The 21,022-nt window shown below is 39.2% G+C and overlaps 1 protein-coding gene across 1 annotated transcript; it reads right to left on the minus strand.

Moving 5' to 3' along the window:
• Window positions 1-9,184: 9,184 nt before the first annotated feature.
• On the minus strand, window positions 9,185-13,879 carry LOC137298602 (methyltransferase-like protein 27). The gene is made up of 5 exons (XM_067830899.1): window positions 13,772-13,879; window positions 12,202-12,333; window positions 11,185-11,323; window positions 9,928-10,020; window positions 9,185-9,393 (listed from the first exon to the last, which is right to left on the minus strand). The coding sequence occupies exons 1-5, from the start codon at window positions 13,877-13,879 to the stop codon at window positions 9,185-9,187; spliced, it is 681 nt and encodes a 226-aa protein (XP_067687000.1).
• Between the last annotated feature and the right edge of the window lie 7,143 nt (window positions 13,880-21,022).

A 21,022-nucleotide genomic window follows, 5' to 3' on the forward strand; every position in this document is an offset into this window, starting at 1 on the left:
GTAGTAACAAAGCACGGAAATACATCAAAGTCTCATTTATTTCATGCAACGCATATCCACATGTACACATTTTAGATTCATAACATAAAGTTCGTAATATATAGTCTGGTTCATAATTATTGAGAATTTTTCTTCTTACTTTGAGCTATCCTAACACCTCAACTGATTCACTGATACTTAAAACTAAGTAATGGTATAAGGGAGGTAACTCATCTTGGCCTACTGAGTATAGTACAATTAGAGTTACCTCCCCTGAATTTGTAGCAGACGTCATTTTCCTCAGCACTGTCAACAATGTCTGCTGAAGATAAAAGAAGGTTGATTTTTGAGTTGTGTAATCAAGGAATTGATGATGTAAATACATTGGCAGAGAGAACAGGAACTCCTCTTTCTACTGTGTATAGGATTAGGAAGAATTTTAAAGAGGGAAAGGATTTTGGGCACCAGAAAGGAGCAGGGAGACCCAGAAAATTGGACTTCTCAGATCGCGTCCGGCTGGGAATTTTAGCGTCTAAAAAGCAAAGGGCAAGCATCTCCAACATCAGGTATGAAATGATAGAAAGGGGATCAACAGTTGTATCAAAATCTACAGTTAGAAGAAATTTGATTGATCTTGAATGGGAGAAAAAGACTGGAATTCCTTCTCCTCTCATGAAACAAGAACATACAGACAGGCGTGTTGAGTGGTGTTTGGCACATGAAAACTTTGACTGGGAAAATGTGATTTTTACTGATGAAAGCTCAATATGGGTATATCCCAATAATGTGAAAATATGGACAAAGTCTGCGTCAACACCGTTGTATCGACGACCTAAATACAGCCCAAAGTTTCATGTATGGGGAGGGATATCCTTATTAGGAACGACCCCGCTGTGTGTGTTTGAGGGAAATCTGACAAGTCAACGCTACACTAACATATTAGATAATTTTCTCCTTCCAAGTGCACATGTGTTTTATGGAAATGACTGGATTTTGCAGCAAGATAATGATCCTAAACACACCGCAAAACATGCCAAGCAGTGGTTTCAGGAGAAAAATGTGACTGCATTACCATTTCCTGCATATAGTCCTGACTTAAATCCCATTGAGAACATTTGGGGGATGATGAAGGAATGTGTGAATCAAAAGGGGTTGACAAAAATTGAAGACATGAAGAGAGAAGTGGTCCGATACTGGGACAGCATAACTCACGAGACACTAACCTCTCTGATAGGAAGTATGCCTACCCGTCTTAGACTGTGCCGTGAAGCTCAAGGAGACTTGATAAAATATTAAATTGTTACCTACACAACATGAAAAGGTCAGTTCACTCTCACAATACATTCAATTTTATCTGATTTGTTCTCGTTTAATAATAAGAAATGCTTTAGCTATTCTCAATAATTTTGAACCATACTGTACATCCATCATAAATATGAATAAATTATCTCCCCTCTTTCTATCCATTCAGGACACATGTAACACCGACTTAGATCCAACTTGACTTATACAAGCAAATGTGGGGACACAAATATCCCTCATCTGAGGGGGACATATGTTGAAGTGACACACAAGAATCTAATGGCCAGCTTGTCTGTTGTCATTGATCCTGCCATTACATGTTTTGGTCACATGAAACATTTGCACATCGCGCATTGGGGTAGGAGTTCCCGAAGGATACGGGAATTACTGAGGCCTTAAGAATGATCACAACTGCAGAACTTGATCTGAATGCAACCAATCACGAATCCTGGACACTTGCACCATCAAAGGGTTGTATTTGAACAGAGGCTCGTAAGAAGACTTGACAAGTAACCTCTGTTCCAAGAGGAAGAAGATGTCAATGAACTGAAAGGTATTTGGATGTGAGTCGGCTATTTGGAGACTGGGCGTTAGGTGCTAGCCTTCCCCGTGTTTGGTTATACGTGGCTTCACGGTCTCTAGTGATTCCACAAACTCTTTTCGGTTTTCCTTCCAACCAAAACATTGTTAAATAGCCCGTGGAAGGTATCAAATTTCTATCGTCACTCACTAAATGTACCGGCAGAAGTGGCAGCGCTATTGTCCGTCCCACAAGAAGGGACACAGCGGCTACCCGTAGAGATCCGGGTTGGAATTGGTCCTCAGTTACCTAAGAGCAAGAGGCGATTAACTGGCTCGGTTGACACATGCCATCGCATCCAAATTACGTTAATCGGTGGTCATGTTGTTAATCACCGGATTGTCTGGTATGGACTATATTATTTACATTGTGGCGTAAAACTAAAACTGACTCACTGACGGAATGTGTAAGGCTGCACAAAGTTCTGTACAAACTTCCACACAGTTTGAGCTTAGTGGAAGAAACACTCTTTCAATTCCGACGTTAGGAAGGTTTTTCGCAGGTAATAACCTCAAAGTTAGTACATATATTCCAAGGTGCAACAGGGAGATCGCAACTGATTTGCACGAGCGTGATCAAATCAAAGAATCGAATGTACATCCTGCTCAGACTTGTTCGGTGGAACATGTTGTCTTCTTCAAGCGGACGGGAGAGCTGGCCAAAGCGCCAGGGAGGCGGACCTGTCGGGATCGAGCCCATCTGTGACCGGGTGTAAATATCTTGGAGTGAACATTGAGTGCAGACTTGGAAATCACAACTTCAAAAATGCCCCTCAAAGAAATAATCTGAAACATGAATAATATATATGCTAATATACAAGTTTGATATATTTATTTATGTACATATATATTGTATTTTAACATATATATACTTCATCTCTCTATATATTCTATTCCAGAACAATATCTTCCAGATTACCCAACGTCAGTTCAATTTTCACAGCTGATGTTATGTGATATTTTCTGACTCTCTTCGGTGCCGCCAGTCTGTTAAAAATCTTTCATGTAACCATCCACTCATAATCAAAATAATTGAATTATATTATGATCGTGTTACTGGTCATCGTCTTCTTTTGGTTACCCAGTCATGTTCATATTTTTGGGAACATAATGGTCGATTTCGCTGCTAAGGCAGCACTCAACAAATCTCTGACACCGCTTCTTATCCAATAATCTGATTGTAAAACATTTATTAGATCTAATATCCGTGATCGGGTGCAAAAGAAGTATGACACCCAAGTAGGTATAAATAGATAACATCATACAAAGCCAGCTATTGGCTACAACGACTTGGGTTGTTGATCCAGATCAGTATACTCGATATACTAATGAATATTTGTTAAAAAGCAGAGATCCTTCATTTTGCATCCAAGGTGATGAAACAATCATTGTCAAACATGTCCTGACTGACTGTATTGCTTTTTCCATCACAAGGGATAAATACTTCAATGTCAAAACAGTGAGGAATATTTTTAAAGAACTAGAATTGCATATATTTGACTTTGTTTTGTGAAAAGGTAATTGTTATATAATTCGTAGTTTAGATTATTAAAAATAGCATATTTGTGATTTTAAATTTTAAAGTGTCCTACAATCGTCGGCGGGCTGGAGGGATGGTGTACATTCAGCTGGACCCATGCAGGTAGCTAACGTCCCCAAGGTACCTAGTAGGGTGATTTACCTTCAGTTGTTGGCGATCTTTTATATTGTATATACTTAAAGTGTTTTAAATTCAATTTCAATTTATATTTGTGATAGTCATGTTGTTTTTCTGCCCTTCGCTGACAGGTGTTTATACTTTATTTTTGATTATTATTAATCTATAACTTGAGTTACTGACAATATGACTGTTTAAGACAATATTGCCGATGTGACTTAAGATCACTTAAACTCACTAATGTATTGCTACTTAATTTAAAACAGTGGCGAACACCTTCATCATGTCCTACCAAATTCCATGAGCTTACCAAGGAATTTGTCAGCTTCTGGTTGTGAGTGTCTCTGCGGCTGCTTACCAGGTTAATCTCGATGGTGGACGTGCAGTCCTTAATGCAACACTTCCAATAGACAGTATCCGTTCTTCTCGACTTGATGCTGAACTTGTAGTTAACCTATACTGAATGTTGTTTTCGTCTGCCGTTTGGAGTATACCGAATACTGACCTAAATATCTGCCATTTAGCAGGAACGCGTGACAGGAACATGTCCCATTTAAATGTATTATACTCGCCAATTTAGTTTTTGAATATTTTTTGATAATATCAGTTAACATTTTTACTTTTAGTCAAGGAATCCTCCTTTGTGCACTATTCACAAAGAGTGAGTGAGTCCGGTTTTATGGCGCTCTCAGCAATATTCCAGCTATATCACGGCGGGGGACACCAGAAAAGGGGCCTCACACATTGTACCCATGTGGGGAATCGAACCAGAGTCTTCGGCGTGACGAGCGAACGCTTTAACCACTAGGCTACCCCACCGCCCCTATACACAAAGAACTTAGTTAAGCGCTCCTGACATATTTCACGATTCAGTGTTCCCTGATAATAACCCTTTGGAGCATATCTGGACCACGATCGTAGTGGCAACAAAGGGATCCTCCCTTACAGAACCTGGTCCAGTTAGAAGCTGCACAGCGTGAGGAATGAATGACATAGACTGTTTGTAGAGAGGATTAGGAGGCTTACAGTGGGTATGAGTACTGGCTTTCATACAGTCACATGGAAGTTACACTCGGTATTGACCTTGAATCGTGTAACATTCCAGGTCCATACTTCTACAGACATGTGTTACGAGAGTGTATTTTCCATGATCTGTGTTGTTATTAATCATTATTGTTGCAGTTGTAATTGGGTCACAATATTTAAGGTTTTAGTGTTAGTTATAATGGGTCACATTTCCTACAAAGAATTATTTGAGCTGCACGCCTCTAAGGCAGTACTTGGGAGTTCTCTGCCCTTGGCTTCCTAAATGTATTTGTTGACTGTCTAGAGACTGTTTTAGAGCCTTCCATGTTAGTGGCGATGGGCGTATGTGCTCGAACTTTCAAGAAATGACTGAATGTATATATAAATGCTAGTTGTCGTCTTGGGACGGACACGGACACATTTACTGGAGTACATAATTCTGCCTCTGTGTCAACGCTTGATCTACATAACCTCTGCCTGACTGCTGCTACATTGTGCATAACTGTTTCTCACTATCATATCAAGACTTTGGTGAGTTTGCAATGTGACCCATTGTCTTACATTTCGTCTCATTTGTATTGTATTTGAAATCAGTATTGTGAAATTGACTTGTGACGTTGTATAACTTGCTCTCTTTGCTTAATAATACAATATTTGAATGTCTTAGACTTGTCTTTGTTCTGTTTTGCTGGTTCACGGGGGATTTCCTACACTTTTTGTCATGGCAAATTTTTAACCGTAACATATGGTTTTGTATTAAAATGGTTGTGTTTGTTTTAAATGAGAATTGATCATCATACAATTTACTTTTTTTCTTTGCTTTATGAGCCCAAAGGGTCATACGGATCAGTAAAACTGTTTTCCATCGTAGTCATCTGGAGAAGTCTTCTGTATGTGTTGAAAAAATATTGCAGAAATACAGGGGGCACTTGATTAAGTTCTTTCTATATATTCACCCCATCATGATACTAAGACTAATGCTGACAACTTCGTTAGTACTAAGGATGAAGATTTTATGGATATCACCTTCTTTATATGAGAACACAACGTTTCGGAGTTAATGCTTACTCCTTCATCAGGTGATTGAGAATGGGGTACAGAGCTATATTTATATGTACAGGTAAAACAATAACAAAGTAACAAGTGGAATGACTTAACGAAAGCTGGAAGACCTCTGTCAGCAAACTCGACCAGAAATCGGCCATCTCTGAACACATTCTCAAGAACCCTGGACATTCAATCCGATGGGAGGACACTAGGATACTATCTACCAACAACAACAACTGGCGCCAAAGGAAACTGCAAGAAGCCATCGAGATCCGGAGACAGAAACCAGCAATCAACCGTGACCAAGGAGTGTACCTACCAAGTGCCTGGGACTTATTGATAAATTAATCTCATCTATCTGTGTACATTCTATCTATGTATTCATGTATAGCCAATCTACCCGTGTACATCCTTATCTACTTGTGTTTGTACATCATCTACCCCCATGTAAACATGCCCATCAACCCTCATGTAGTCATGTACATCATCCTTAATCCCCAATCATGTGTTATGTAAACATCATCCACCATTGGCTTCCATCCTTATCCCCAATCACGTACATCGTCCTTAATCCCCTACCTGTGTTATGTAAACATATCCCATCATCTGTAATGTATTACCATTGGCTTCAATCATTGTTATCATAACTGTCGGGTTCCAATCAGCGCTTGTTTATACTGGCTTCCAGCTTTCGTTAAGTCATTCCACTTGTTACTTTGTTATTGTTTTACCTGTACATATAAATATAGCTCTGTACCCCATTCTCAATCACCTGATGAAGGAGTAAGCATTAACTCCGAAACGTTGTGTTCTCATATAAAGAAGTTGATATCCATAAAATCTTCATCCTTATGCATTTCACTTCTAAATGCCCTTCAAAGACTTCGTTAGTACTAATCGCTACCGGCCAAATGATAAGACAAGATAAGATGATCATTTAGCGCGTTTAGAGGCATTTGTTAAAAGTACCATTAGGGGAAAAAAAACTGGCAGTGGAGCCATTTGGTTCAGTTTATATCCAAGTTTATAAATTTCAAGTGTGCTTATGTTATATCCTGCTTGACATTTACAGCCACATCGGCGTGTCCCTAATGTATGTATTATTGTTACCTTATTTAGAATTAAATTTATACTTTGTGGAAGGTTTTATGCGACTCCATCGCTCATTGTGGATGATTTTTATGTCTCTTGTAATGATAAAAACATGCATACCCTAACAGGTGCAAAAATATTTAATCGAAAGGCATCTGCAGTTACGTCTAAATAAAACTCATAAAATTAATGGATTAAAATTACCGAAAACCAAGTGCAATGTATTCATTTTACAGACCACATAAACTAGAGTGAGATGGCACTCCTATAAATGTCCTGTACTAGTGTATTATATTTACTAAAGAATGCATCGGAAGGAGCCGTTGTAAATTTGATTTCAACTCTATAATTTATGACGGAGCATGTGAAAGCAATTTACAAAATTTATATTATATTCTGCTTATTATCAATGCCTGATTTTTTACCTTGGATTTTATTTTGTTTTGTTGTGTGACCCAAAGCAATTTTATATGGTCTGTAAATAATCGTCAGTGATCAACATTTAATTGCAATTGAGCATCAATATACGCAAATGGGATACAATGACCTTTATCACACCTCACACATGAATGTCACTTTCTGATTGGCTAAGCGCTATTCTGTTATTTTCAATGAACCCCGCTTACAGGCGATGTCTTATTTTCAATGTACACCGCTGGCAATTCCGAACTCGGCGAGGGCTCGAGGAACTTAAACAAACCTCGAGCGTACATGTGCCCATGGACCCCAAGGGACCAGTGGACAACTTACAGTGTTAACCGAGGTTGTTCGCCTTATCCCACCAGTCGCCTCTTACGACAAGCATGGGTTGCTGAAGACCGAGATCTTCATGGGTCGAGTATCACCTTAAACTGTGGCACATTTATAGTCCGTTTGAGGCAAAATGATGCCGGTGGATTGCGATCTAACACTAACACAATACAAATAGACATTAAAGTAATAGACCAACGTTGAGTGTAAAAAAACCACAACAGACCATACACTTGAGCAAATTAAATAAAGTTTGGTAAAATATAAAAAAGTTGTATCATTTTTGTGCGTTGTCAAAGTTTGTTGCAAGGACTACCCCACCGTCTTGCATTACTCAAGAAACTAGAAAACATGAAAGAAATAAGAAACATTGTTTGAAGTATTTTATTGAAAACTATCAATGTTTTATACACAGGTGAAATACATTCAATATATATTAGATCAGTCGTGGTTTTGGAAACTTGTCCGTAAAGACAAGGATTCAGGTACAATTAGTTCTCAGAAATACTTATTTAGCATGCTGACAATCGCTGCATATTGTTTGTTAACATTCCAGTATCAAAGAGACGTTATGACGCAAATAATGGAAAAAAGCTGTCATCATTGACCTCGTGACGACTCGTGTGTCTTTTTCGAACTGATTTTGTTTCAGAGTAAGCGAAAATCTCATTGTCAACTCCACTTTTATATGGACGTTTGACATGAATCATAAAAATCACACAAACGTGTGTCAGGTACGCGCGACCAAAATCATTATTACACCAATCACAAACTTTCTTTGAGCCCTGGATTTGCATTCATTATAACGCACAATGTTGACTTATGTAGGCCAGCATCAAAGAGAAGTCATGCCGTAGATAATGGGGAGCTCACTGACTCGTGACGACTTGCAGCTGTCACACCGGACCGGAAATGGTCTATACTTTAAATTATACTGTTCATCTGTACTGCATATTATATATATATGCAAGTTGAGCATTGTTCGTTGTAAAATTGAAAACTCACAATGTACATAGTATAAAATGCTGGTAAACACATATAAGATGATCCACGACCTGACATATGACCACAATTTGCATACTTGGGAACGCCCCACAGAACGATCCACTTGAAACAAGAGGGAAACAGGTTGTCGATAAATATCGAGAAGTCCATTTTAACCGTGCGTTTCACGCATGAATTGTTATAGCACACTCGGGAACAGGTACAATCCCAACGAATTGAATCAACACAATATACTGAGCAAATATGTTTAGGACCACCGATCCATTTCACGAAGCAAATGACATTGTCCTAGGGTTTTTTTAAAACAAAATTGTTGAATATCTAAAATGCTTGTCAATGCCCCAATCATCTATTTGTCTTCGTCTTTACTAAAGGTTAGCGTGGAATATCAGTATCTTATGCCTGAAATTGCAGTCTTATCATTTGAAGGAATATGCGGTGTTGATTTCATGTCACGGTTAGCATGTATTGCACGTGCATAATCGTCAAGCTACCTGTAGCAGCCAAGTGTACTCGCCCAATTCGTTGTACCGCCTCTCTTGTCACAAATGCGTTTAGTGCGCAGGATCATCTAATATGTGTCTAGCAGTAGACTATATCGTTTACAAAAGCAAATACGTGATAAGTGCCTACATATCTAGATTTAAAAGATTAAAACCTCTATTTCAACCGGAAACGCCTCATTAATGTTCCCTGCACAGATATTGTTCACACCGACACTTACAAATCTGAAATATTCCTAAATGCTCAAAGTATCGTTTCTGACACCAGAACTTTCAGACTAAACATAACTCCTGGGCCGTGAGTGTAAGAAAGTTCCCCATCTTCGAGCGCAACGGAAGTGACCTCCCACACGCCCTCTCGTGCCAGCTGATCTATAAGGGGACGTAACCGATTCCGCAAGTCGTCTGAGTTGTTGATGAACTTGGTTGGGACTGTAAAAGTTATTCGACCACCTGTAAATATCAATAAATCGAGTTTGTTTAGTAAATGTTTCTTGTGTAATCACGTACTCAGCATTAATCCAGCTACAGGACAGCGGTAGGCAAATAATCGAGTCTGGAACAGCGATCGAGTGATTTACATGACAAACATCGTTTTATGCAACTGACATACAATGACATATGTCAACTAAGACAACGGGTCTGAAAATATGTCCGAAGTGTCGCCGCTTACACATACGACAACGTGGTTTGGTGGAGAAACGACTGGAAAATACGTATGTTCCATATTTCTAAAAAATCAAGAAAGCTAATTGTGCATTTATTAGGATATGTTAGATAAAACTAATTAAGTTTCTCCTAAGATTTAACACATATTTCGGGCACAACAATAACAGAAAACGAATTCAGAAACTGTTAAAAATGTTGATACATAGTTTTATAGTGACACTTTCTGGCTACGATTATTACACTTCAAATTTATACAATAGAAAAGGAAGAAAAACACCTTTTCTTATGTGTGAAGGCAAATTCAAATAACTTCGTCACCTGGTTTCACGACCCGAATCATTTCCTGGAAGGCCTCACAGGGAACCAGACCTTCGTTAAAGGCTGCCGATGCCACAATGTAGTCATAGTAATCTTAAAAAATAGTAAAAACACAGCATTCAAGAAAAATATTTCCCATTATACATCAGTATTCCAGCGCTACACAAGGACAGAACACAAACACTTGGGCGTCATCTTGAAAATATCTTATCAATAACGGGAAGTACTGTTCAATTTGAAACTGCTATATTTTTAACTCAAATGCATTTTTTAGAATAGAAAATGCTCAAACACCTTAAGCAATATATTCACAAAACTCAAACTGTCTACTGTTTTTGAGTTTAATATCAATTTCAGTACATTCTGGGAAATGCACATTTCCTCAAATTTGAGTAAAACTTCGAACTTAAGTCAAAACTCAGACTTAAGTTTGTTTCGAGGGATTGGGGCCTGGAAACAATTACAAAATTATTTGATCTGCAATGAAGGTGGTCGAGTGTGAAAGCGTGAACGTTTGCTGTTAAACGACATACTCAGCGCCAGTCTATGTGTATGGCAACCTGTAAATACTCTTGGCCAGATACTCCATCGACCTCCGTGATTGGTACACAGTAATATGTATTAGCAAAGTCAGTGCTTGGCTACCGGACCCCGTTGGTCGCTTTTTGAGACAAATATCGGTGCTCAAGAAAAGTTCTAAGAATGAGTGAGTAAGGGAGAGTCATTTGGCACCGTTTACACAGGTTTAGCGAGTGAGTTAGTGAGGGCGAGGTAACACTATCGTATTTCAGTTATATCACAGTGGTTCTTATTGATGTTGGACGAAGTTCCAAAATAATGTCACTGTCAGGCTCTCACCATTTGGCTGAAACTCAAAGGAACAGCTGTGGCATGGACAGATCGAGGAAAATATTAGGAGCAGCAGTGGATTCGGGCAGTGAATGAATAAGTCCACGACTTCATGCTCGTTTCGGCGCTTAAAACGGAGCCCAAGTTTTGAAAAAAGTATGATTTAAAATAACGCCGTATGACTTATCAAAGCCTGATGGTTTTCAAAAGAAAATATTCATAAATATATACTGGAGAAAATAGTTTGGAATATATGTTAATTTTGAAATTGGGAATAATGATTTATTTATTCACTGACACACTGATGAAATATCAATAATAAAAATACCAATAGTCCTAACTTATTTTGTCCAGTATATTCTACTGTAGCAGTTATAATATCACAGAAAGTGTAATTTTGGTCCCCACCAGTGTCTATATCATCGTTTCTGTTCTTATTCATGAAGGCACAGATAAGTCTTTGGTAGATATCACGACGTCTTGAAACTTCCAGCATCTTCTCTGCTGGATCCAGTGCGTCGATGTGTGTGAACCCAAGACTCTTTAACTGGAAATTTTAGGTCAGAAACATATTTATATGGACGAATTATTATTAAGGCATCACACGACTGGGCCAAGTGCAAATAACGATAAATAAATAGGCAGTTCTGTCTACACCAAATCTGTGGGGCGCGTTGGGCGAGCTGGCTAAAGCGCCATGCTAGTGATCCAGCGAGGTTGAGGTGCCAGGATCGAACCCACCTGTGACTTTGTGTGCAGACTCTTTCCGTACTGTCACAATCCTGTGCAGGATTCCGTGCACCAGATGATGGCCACATGAATTCGTGCAGTTGCAGGTACACGTGCTGCAAACTTGGACAAAGTACTCTGACTGTGTGTCCTAGTCCACCCAGGTGTGAATTGGGTACCTCGTTAGGATGAAAGAGACAGAAAAACTCGGTGCGCCCAGTGACAGCAAGAGTTGTATACTCCGCAGGGAGCTGAGCTTGATAATACGATGTGACGTTGGGATTGACATCCAATGATCAAGGGAAACAAATACCAGCGCCTTCAGCAAGCACTAGATGCATGGATATTTGAGCTATGTAAATATTCGGTTCTATCTACGACATGCAAATGATGCACCATTGAACGTACTAAGAAAAAAGTGAAATGTTCCAAATTGTCAATGAGGAGATATCCAGAAAATGCCTATGATGAAATAACAAGATTTATGAAAAAGACACAGTAGTTTGATATGGCATATAGACGCTATAGGTACTTGATTAATAGTCCTACGTACTATGGTTCAAAGTTGAGGACAGTTGTACTGTTAGATGAATTATCAAACCATAACAAACGCTGCAAAAGTAAAGCAAAACAAATATTCCCATCTTATACCTTATTACCAGATTAATCAACATAGTTCATACCGATTGGAGTTACCTCATTTCCAAGAAGTCCTGTGCCAGCTCCAACGTCCAAAACTCTCACTCTGGATCTGTCTTCTACTGGGACAACTTTAGCCATGAAGTCTCCCACAACTATGTGAGATCTAAGACCGATGTTCAAATATTCCTACAGAATGCAAAAAGAGACACAGCAAGTACAGAACACCATTAAAACATTTTTGTCGTATCGTGCATGCAGATCAGCGTTCGAAATAACCGCCGGCCCGGAGGCCAGCGCCGGTTGTTATTGTATCGGGCCGGCAGTTTCAAATATGAAATAGGAAATACAATGAAATAATATGTCGATTATTTTTCAGCTAGGATATTTCCCTTTTTTTCTTTAGTAACGTTCATCCACGATTTATCATGTTACGATAATTTCCAGTTTTACTTCCGGGTATTTCAGCACTTTGGCGTAAGAATGTCAACACCAGTCAAACAAATGAAAACTCCCCTGTGTGCCATTGGCTTCGCTTGATTTTGTAGAATCGGTTTGAAACTGTGTACAATGTAGTCTACTTTGTTTTTATTAGGTTGCCTTGGGCCTGCAGATTTCATTCAGGGCCCGTAGATTTTAAAGCCTGCAGGAAGCAGCAGGCTCTGATAGCCAACTTGTAAATTAAAGTATTGCAAACACTGATGCAGACATGAAGTGACTCTATACGCCCGTCAAGACAAAAGAGTTATGACTTTAACTTGTCCGCTAGCCACCAACTGCAATATTCAAGCATCTCAGGCCAGATGCATGGGTCTACATTTAGGACCTTTTGGGAACAATCGAGCTTTATATATATGTATCCACCATGAATCGACCAGCGTCATAGAAGTGTTGTTCGAAAATTGACCGTAATAGTTATAATACCAAGAGCAAGTTCAAAGCGAGAGGAGGAATTGTATCAGGCTCATGTCGCTCACTCATTTCGTCCAATTTACCAATGTTCTCCACCTGTTCAATATTCCTGCAGAATGTAAGAACGTCAACAACTCAACGTTTCTGGCCTTGATTGATTGACTCTGACTATAGTCAGTTTGGCTCAAAGGCGGACCGATCAGTTGCAATCTAGATCAAAAGCTAATGACCAATGTTTATTAAACAACTTTTAAAAACAAAAATTCTGCCAAAACCTCACAGAATTGATATGATGTTTTGATTATGATCGACGTTTCACTGAGTGTTTTATGTTTATACGTTTTCCAGTTAGATTGCAATTCATCGGCCCGCTTTTGAGCCGAACGGCTTATAATATCCTTTCACGCCACACTGACCAGTATTCCAGCTGTATGGCGGTGTCTGTAAATAATCAAGTCATGAGAGCATAAGTATCAATCTGTGCAACTGGAACACGATGACATGTGTCAACCACGTCAGTGTGCCTGACCACCTGATCCCGTTTGTCGCCTCTTACGACAAGAAATAGTTGCTGAAGACCAATTCTATCCCAGGTCTTCACATGTCTGAGACTGATGTAAACATTATCAACATACATACTTTTGAGTCATGGTCACAAGTAAAATTTAATCAAACAGTCTCCTGACTGATGCGAAGGTGGGGATTCCTGTGTTACCTGTTCATAGTCTTCAGCGTAGTCGTTGAACATGTCTGCGATGTCGTTTGGTGTCAGATTCTTCCTGATGTCATATTCAAACCTTGCTGCTGTGTGACGTCCGGCCATATCCTGATGTACTTTTCTTGACGTCAAATGGCTTAAAACACGGTTATGAGATAGATTTTACCATCATACTATTAGAAGCAAATGCACTGGTGTTTTTAGTCAGATATATTTAAAAAAATAAGATAATGGTATTCACCGCACTTAAGGTATATTTCTCTTTCTTTATTCAAACTTTAGGTGTGGTATGTTTCATATTGATGAAAGGATATGACAAATTTCGAAATGTTTTTGCACAAGAAACCTTGAATTTAAGGAACCATCCTTACTTCAAATAAAATTCCAACACAAGGGGGCATGTCCTCATTGCTCATTGGCATGACTTGATGGTGCATTTGCAGACTAAGGTTGTCACCGTAGGTATTATTACATGTTTTCTGCAGGAGTGCAGATAATGTCAAAACTGAAAGCAACTAGGAATCCATACGTAAAAGGGTTTCAGTGTGCTTTGGATTCACGTAAAAAAATGAATTGTCTTTGCATGTCTTTATTGTGACAGAGGCGTTTAAATTATTCTTACGTTCAAGTGACAGTTGGTGGTGCCCTATTGTGACAGCAAGGGAGGCAATGCTCAGTAAGTATGTTCTTATCAGGTTATTTAGGATTTAAAACATTAAAACGGTTTGTTTTCCTGTGTATTTTGCGGTTCTCAAAAGCTTACAAGTTTTATAATCTAACGTGATTACGATCCACAACGTGATTGGTGAGAATGAACATAGCTATTACACGTGATTTAGATTTAGTCTGAGTCTGATGAAGATTATGTTAATTTCTGGGTGTCAGGTAACCCTACATAAGTTACCTTTACACATTTTGCCGTCCCAATTTATGGCCACTGTTATAGCTATGACCTATATTCACTTTGTCTCTTTGTTAACTATAAACATATATTGCTGTTCCACTTTATGGCCATTGTAAGTCGGGAGATGAGACCAGTAGTGCTGGATCGGTGTACCGTGACGCCGAACAGTTCAAAGACATTCAAGAATAAATCCACACAGTCTATATACTCACATACCTGTACTTTATATTCTGAGAGTAAATCCGAGGTTAATCTTTGACAACGCCAGGCTCTTGCCGGGCACCTATAACTATTACAGTCATGTCACACATGGATAGATAACGTCTACACTATAGTGTAGCCAATGGGAGACTAATTGTAAACCAATGGTGTGTTTTAATTTGCACTCCGGTTTTTGTCAAGGCTGTAGTCCAATTTCCCATGTCGTTGGAAACCATGTTGTGCTAAGACCTCCTGTATGTGTCGCGATGGAAAGATACTGTGATCCATTTATCATCTCTCTCGAATTCTTCTCTATTGTCTTAGTGTATGATGAAAGTATTCTCTCTCTCACGAATCATGTGTTCACAATTATGCGCTAAATGGTAACGACAGCAAATGAAGCAATAACGAAAGTATCCATAAGGCTCAGTCTTGAATTTGTATTAATTTTCTAATGTCACCTTTCAACAGAAGGTGCCCACCTTTTGCTTGTTTTCACCCATCCTTTGTGGGTACAGACCTTTATATGCTTTACAAATGGTGAGTGAGTTTTTCGTCACAGCAATATTCCAGTTATATGGCAGTCTGTAAGAATCGGGTCTGGGCCAGACAACCCAATGATCAATGCATGAGCATCGATCTATGCAACAAGGATACGATGACATGTGTCAATCAAGTCAGCGAGCCGTACCATTTTGATCTTGCGCAATCTACTTGTGTGATAACATTCATATTTTTTAATTATCATCACAGTCGAACTTCAACTTAGAAACTTTAATAAACTTTATACACTAAGTCTTGTTCTCGCATAATCCCTCTACTTGCGTGGTAAATTTCATGTGATCTCAATCGACCATCATCTTACAGACTTTCATATAGTTTATACACTAAGTCTTTTTCCTGCGTAATCCCTCTTGTGTGATAACTTTCATGTGATCTCAAATTCAGATTACAGACTTTTATATACTTTATACTCTGACTACGTCTTCTTCTCACATGACCCCCCTACTTGCGTGGTAACTTTCATATGATTACACTCGAACTTCAACTAAGTGCAAAATTGTAAATTTTCATCCATCCTTTCTGGGACCAGACCTTCATATACTTTATACACTGATTCAGGTCTTATTCTCGCGTGCTCGCTCCACTTGTGATTCATTTACTGCAAATTTTAATTGCTAAACATCAGTTACAAGCTTATATTGTCACATCCATTATCAACTATTTTAAAAGGGAAAAAGATGCAAGGAGTACAACTCACCACGTTCCAAGGATGATCCAACTGTGTTACAGGGGCAGACGGTAAAGCGCTCTGATGTACTATCTGCAATGAACAGCTCATACCCCTCGAGCTGATTCACTTATCCCGGGACAGAGTTTCTGCTCCAGTGACCACACCGCTCCACTGACCACACGGAGGTGGACCTACTCGACGGCTGTGAAAGAATATGGTCATGCTACAGGTGTGAATGCAGCAATATTTATGCTCCAAACCAGCATGAACGTCAAGTTTTTTTGTGGTAAATTATACTTCAACTTAAAAAAAATCTTCATTCTCATAAACCGTCATAGGTGGACAAGGGCAAAAAATATACAATATTTACAAATTTTTACAAAGTAGCGTTAACAACGTATTAACTACAGCCAGTTCTGAGACTTATTGTACCGCAGCATATAACATTCACTCATGATACATGAACCGTGATGCTCGGATTTACATTTAAAACAATGCAAATAACATTCCCACGTGATACAAGATATCTTTAAATCATGATACATGTACAAGAAACATTACATTACATTTCACTTATGAACCAATAATGCGTGATTCTGCTTCTGCATAATAATTCAATCAGAGTATTTCTACCTTGCAGCAGATTGTCCATTTCAACATTCAGGATACTGTCGAGGTGACGATTTCAGTCTTTCCGGTCTCGGTCTTCAGCCCTAGGATCATTGTCACTTAGAAGATAAAACTATTCCCTTTCGTTGATTTAGTGTGAGGTTTTGCAATTAAACGTGTAGCGGACTTAAGTCAACGACAAATGATCGCAAAGTTTAAAACAGTAGATTCGTCGTCATTCTAGCACGCCTGATAAGCGTTTTAAAACGGACTCTTTGGCACGCAAGAACACAAGACATGAATGGGCCTTTTTCTGGAAATCGCTTAGAATCTTCCAGATGAGGGACAGGTTGTGTAATGAACAAAATAACACACTTTCAACCACATAGATGCATTATTTCAGGAACCAAGTAACATAACAAATAGCATATATACATAGAGACGAAAGTACTGTTCCTGTAACGGAGATGACTCATCATCAATCTCACTGTCTCTGGAGGGAGTTCGCATGGTGGCATTGAGGCGGTGGTCCAAGGTGGTTGACACGGTGCAGACAGCTCACAACAGTCCTCAATGGGGCTCCAAATTTGTAACGGAGATGACTCAACACACAAGACTAAATCCAGCCAGGCTGTAGTTCAGGGGCCCGTTTCACAAAACTCTCGTAGCCTAAGATCTCGTAATTTTTCTCGTAGCCAATGTACCTCCTATACTGTAATGCAGGAGCTACGGATGCTACGAGAAAAGTTACGAGATCTTAGGCTTACGAGAGTTTTGTGAAACGGGGCCCTGCTTTATTACTGTAGTTTTGACAGTATAACACAAATCTTAAACAATGTATATGAATATATACTGCTCCATCGAAAATACCTATTTTGTCACATTCAGTTCATTGCACATTGTTCACGTAACAATTGATGTACTACCACTGGACATATAAATAACTCAAAATAAACGGACATCGCAAAATTAATGGTTCAATTATCACTGAGATTCTTAGAAGTGGAATTATGGAACACTTTTGGCATCTTCCAAACACAATGAAATATCAGCCAATCTTACCCTCTGTGGGGCAACTTGCATCAAACTGGCCACATGTTGTGAGGCACCAAAATATACACCATCCAATGAACTAAAATATGTGTGCCTTAATTAGCATGGAAATGCTAATTCTCACCAGTAAAGTAAACGTACAATATGTTTGGCACCAAATCTGAATCAGTCGTAAGTCAAATTATTGGCACCAACAGCTTGTAACTTTGAGTCAAAATATGCTACCACCAAATACATAAATTCAGCTACAATAAATACTGAATGAACTTTTCAACAATTAAACATATTTTCGTCGTTAATTCCTTTCATATGAAATATAGTATAACTTACCTGAAATCCACCAAAGTCAAAATCCTCCACTCATGACTTTCAAGCCACCTTGCCCAGGTGGGAGACAGACAGCAAGTGAAAAAACTTCACATTTCCAAAGTCAACAATATTCAACATCCAATCGAGATGCTGCAAATCCTATGCCAATGGAAACCAAGGACAGGGCAGCAGGCCTGACCTTTACAAAACTTGGCTAATTTGCATAGAAACTAATTTCAACCCATGACCCAGTGGTGACTCTGAATACACCATGGACCTGCGAAAATGTGAACCTTTTCACTGACAACTGCATTACTGTTTAAGGCACTATAAACGAACAGAGAAATAAGAAGAGACATGTTAAAATAGTTTTTTTTCTAGAACACTTTACAAATTGTAAATTGTACTTGTTACATTCATGCTATGGGCAAGTGTGATCATTAAATTTTTCTCAAACGAATCATTTAATATTAATCTCCCCTGCTGTCTGACAATCAACTGGCCTCAATTCAAGCCGTGGAGTTTAGTCGCCGCTAACTGAGGGAAATAATTGTTGATAACGACGAAACAATTCCCAATCTGGAAAAGACACGATATCGTCATGGCGGCATTTTTGCGTGAAGCATGGACAGTGGAGGTGGAAGCACTGAGCATTACGAGCGGGACGAGTTAGGACGTGTAGGCCGACATGTGTTGATACCTGTATCGCCCTCACAAGGCGAACAACGTCAATGAAATATGATTACCGTAATAATTAGATGTACATAACGAATACGCCACACGGTAGGGAGGCCCGCGCTACAATAGTGGTATACTATGCCTCACCCGACGACGGGGCCAGGGAGAAAAAAAGACGTCCTCCGAACTAACATCATGCACAAATTATGCCTTATTGGATTTACACGAGACGCGATAACCGTAGTGATAGCGATAGTGTTCAATGATAAAACACTACGTATGGGACCAACGATAAGTTCTCATGTTTACAGCACCACCAATGTTACATCACCTGAAAGTGCTAGAACAATCTGAATAAATAACAGAACAATTATAAACGAAATAATCAACTAAACACTAAATTATGAAGAATTCCAGACTAGGTGATAACAATTTATCAGTTCACCTTACTAGGTTCCATTTCAGTGTTAAATGTTCCCGTCACGATATGGCTGAAATATTGCCGATGTGACGTTAAATATTCACTCACTCACTCACTCACTCACTCACTCTACTAGAGAACATATGTCTGCCCACGCGAGAAATAACGCTCCTCATTTAAGCTAAATGAACCACAGCATTTCTTGTAGGATATTACAACGTTTAACAAATATCACTAAAACAACGACAGTCTCGTGTAACACTACTTCTGCTAACCCATCTGACTCCAGTCGATTGTCCTTGTTAAAAATGAGGTTTGTGTTAGAAAAGAAAACTCTTGACCATGACTTAGTTGCACAGGTGGTTTCTACTTTAATATCAGAAGTAGACAGTTGTTCGCATAAGCACGATACAAGTTACTAACTCCTATCATTTCTTACAACTAGACACGAATGTACAGCTTAAATACATCTAACTTTCAGCTGCCCCTTTGTCGAATTTTGTGTCGGACCACTCCTATTTCGCTGACGAGCATGCTTTATATCTTTATAAAGCCTTTATATCTGCTAGAATCCAACTTTAAGAAGTTGATAAGTAACGACATTCCCACAGAGGTTACTTGTCATGTCTTCCTATAAACCTGTGTTCTAATATGGCTATATTTCCCGGTTTTCATTAAATTCCCTAGCGGCAAAAAATCGCAAAACGAATTAGCTCCCCTGTTTCTATCCAACCAGAACACGTACGTGTCACATCGACTTAGATCCAGCATGCCTAATACAAGCAAATGTGGGAACACAAATATCTCTCATGTACCGGGGACCTGTGTCGATCCGACACAGGAGAGTCTGATGGCTATAGCTTGTCTGTTTTCAACGAGGACTATGGAGACGCCATTGATCCGGCCATTACATGACTGTGTTCTGTCTAGATGAAACATTTCCGTATCGCGCATCGGGGAACAGGTTCTAATTTTTTCGAAGCGTACGGGAATTACCGAGGCCTTACGAATCATAACAAACAACATCGCTGATTGAAACAACTAATCTGACGGCAACCAATCACGAATCCTGAACACTACCACCATGAAAGGGTCGTATTTGAACAGATGTTCATACTAAAATATGACTAGCAACCTCTGTGGGAAGACAATGTAAGACTCTAAGTGTCTCGGTGAAAGATGGCCCTGTGATCGGATTGAAAATTTTGTCAGAAAAGAGAGGGCCTGAAATAAGAGATCTATTCCGAACGTACCTTTGATGAGCAGGGACGTTGTCTAACTTATCTAAAGTGACAAACTTACTGGGCTTCCTTTCACGAGGCAACCTAAACTAAGGTGAACCTTAACTCCCATTCATTAACATCGCACCAAGGTTACCTTAGTGAGTTACGATCATCATAGTGCTATGTGAAAGGGGGCCCTGGTCTTCCCGTTGCTATACTCAAACGTTGCTATATAGACACCTCTTTATCCAAACGTTGCACCGTTAGTTCACCAATACGAAAACATCCGTAAAAGGAAGATAAAGCATTGTGTCGTAGCGTAATCTGATTTAGGGGTAAGGTAATACAACAGGTAAAGCATCCACCATTCTACCAAATATGTCCTCAGTAATTAGAAAAAACGTTGGTCCACAGAATTCTTTAGACACTAAGCCCCCCGCAGTGGTTTCCGTACTTGAAATGAGTTAAACATATCGTCCATAGAACGAATTTTACGAATACAACCCAACTTCGGAATGTAGGTCCTCATATTCGAAGGCGATAGCTCCAAGTGAAAGACGTGTCGTATCTACCCGCTGTATGTTCTGCTTTAAAACTTATATCCCACTCCAGCACT

Source organism: Haliotis asinina, chromosome 10 (assembly GCF_037392515.1).
Source record: "Haliotis asinina isolate JCU_RB_2024 chromosome 10, JCU_Hal_asi_v2, whole genome shotgun sequence".
NCBI lineage: Eukaryota > Metazoa > Mollusca > Gastropoda > Lepetellida > Haliotidae > Haliotis > Haliotis asinina.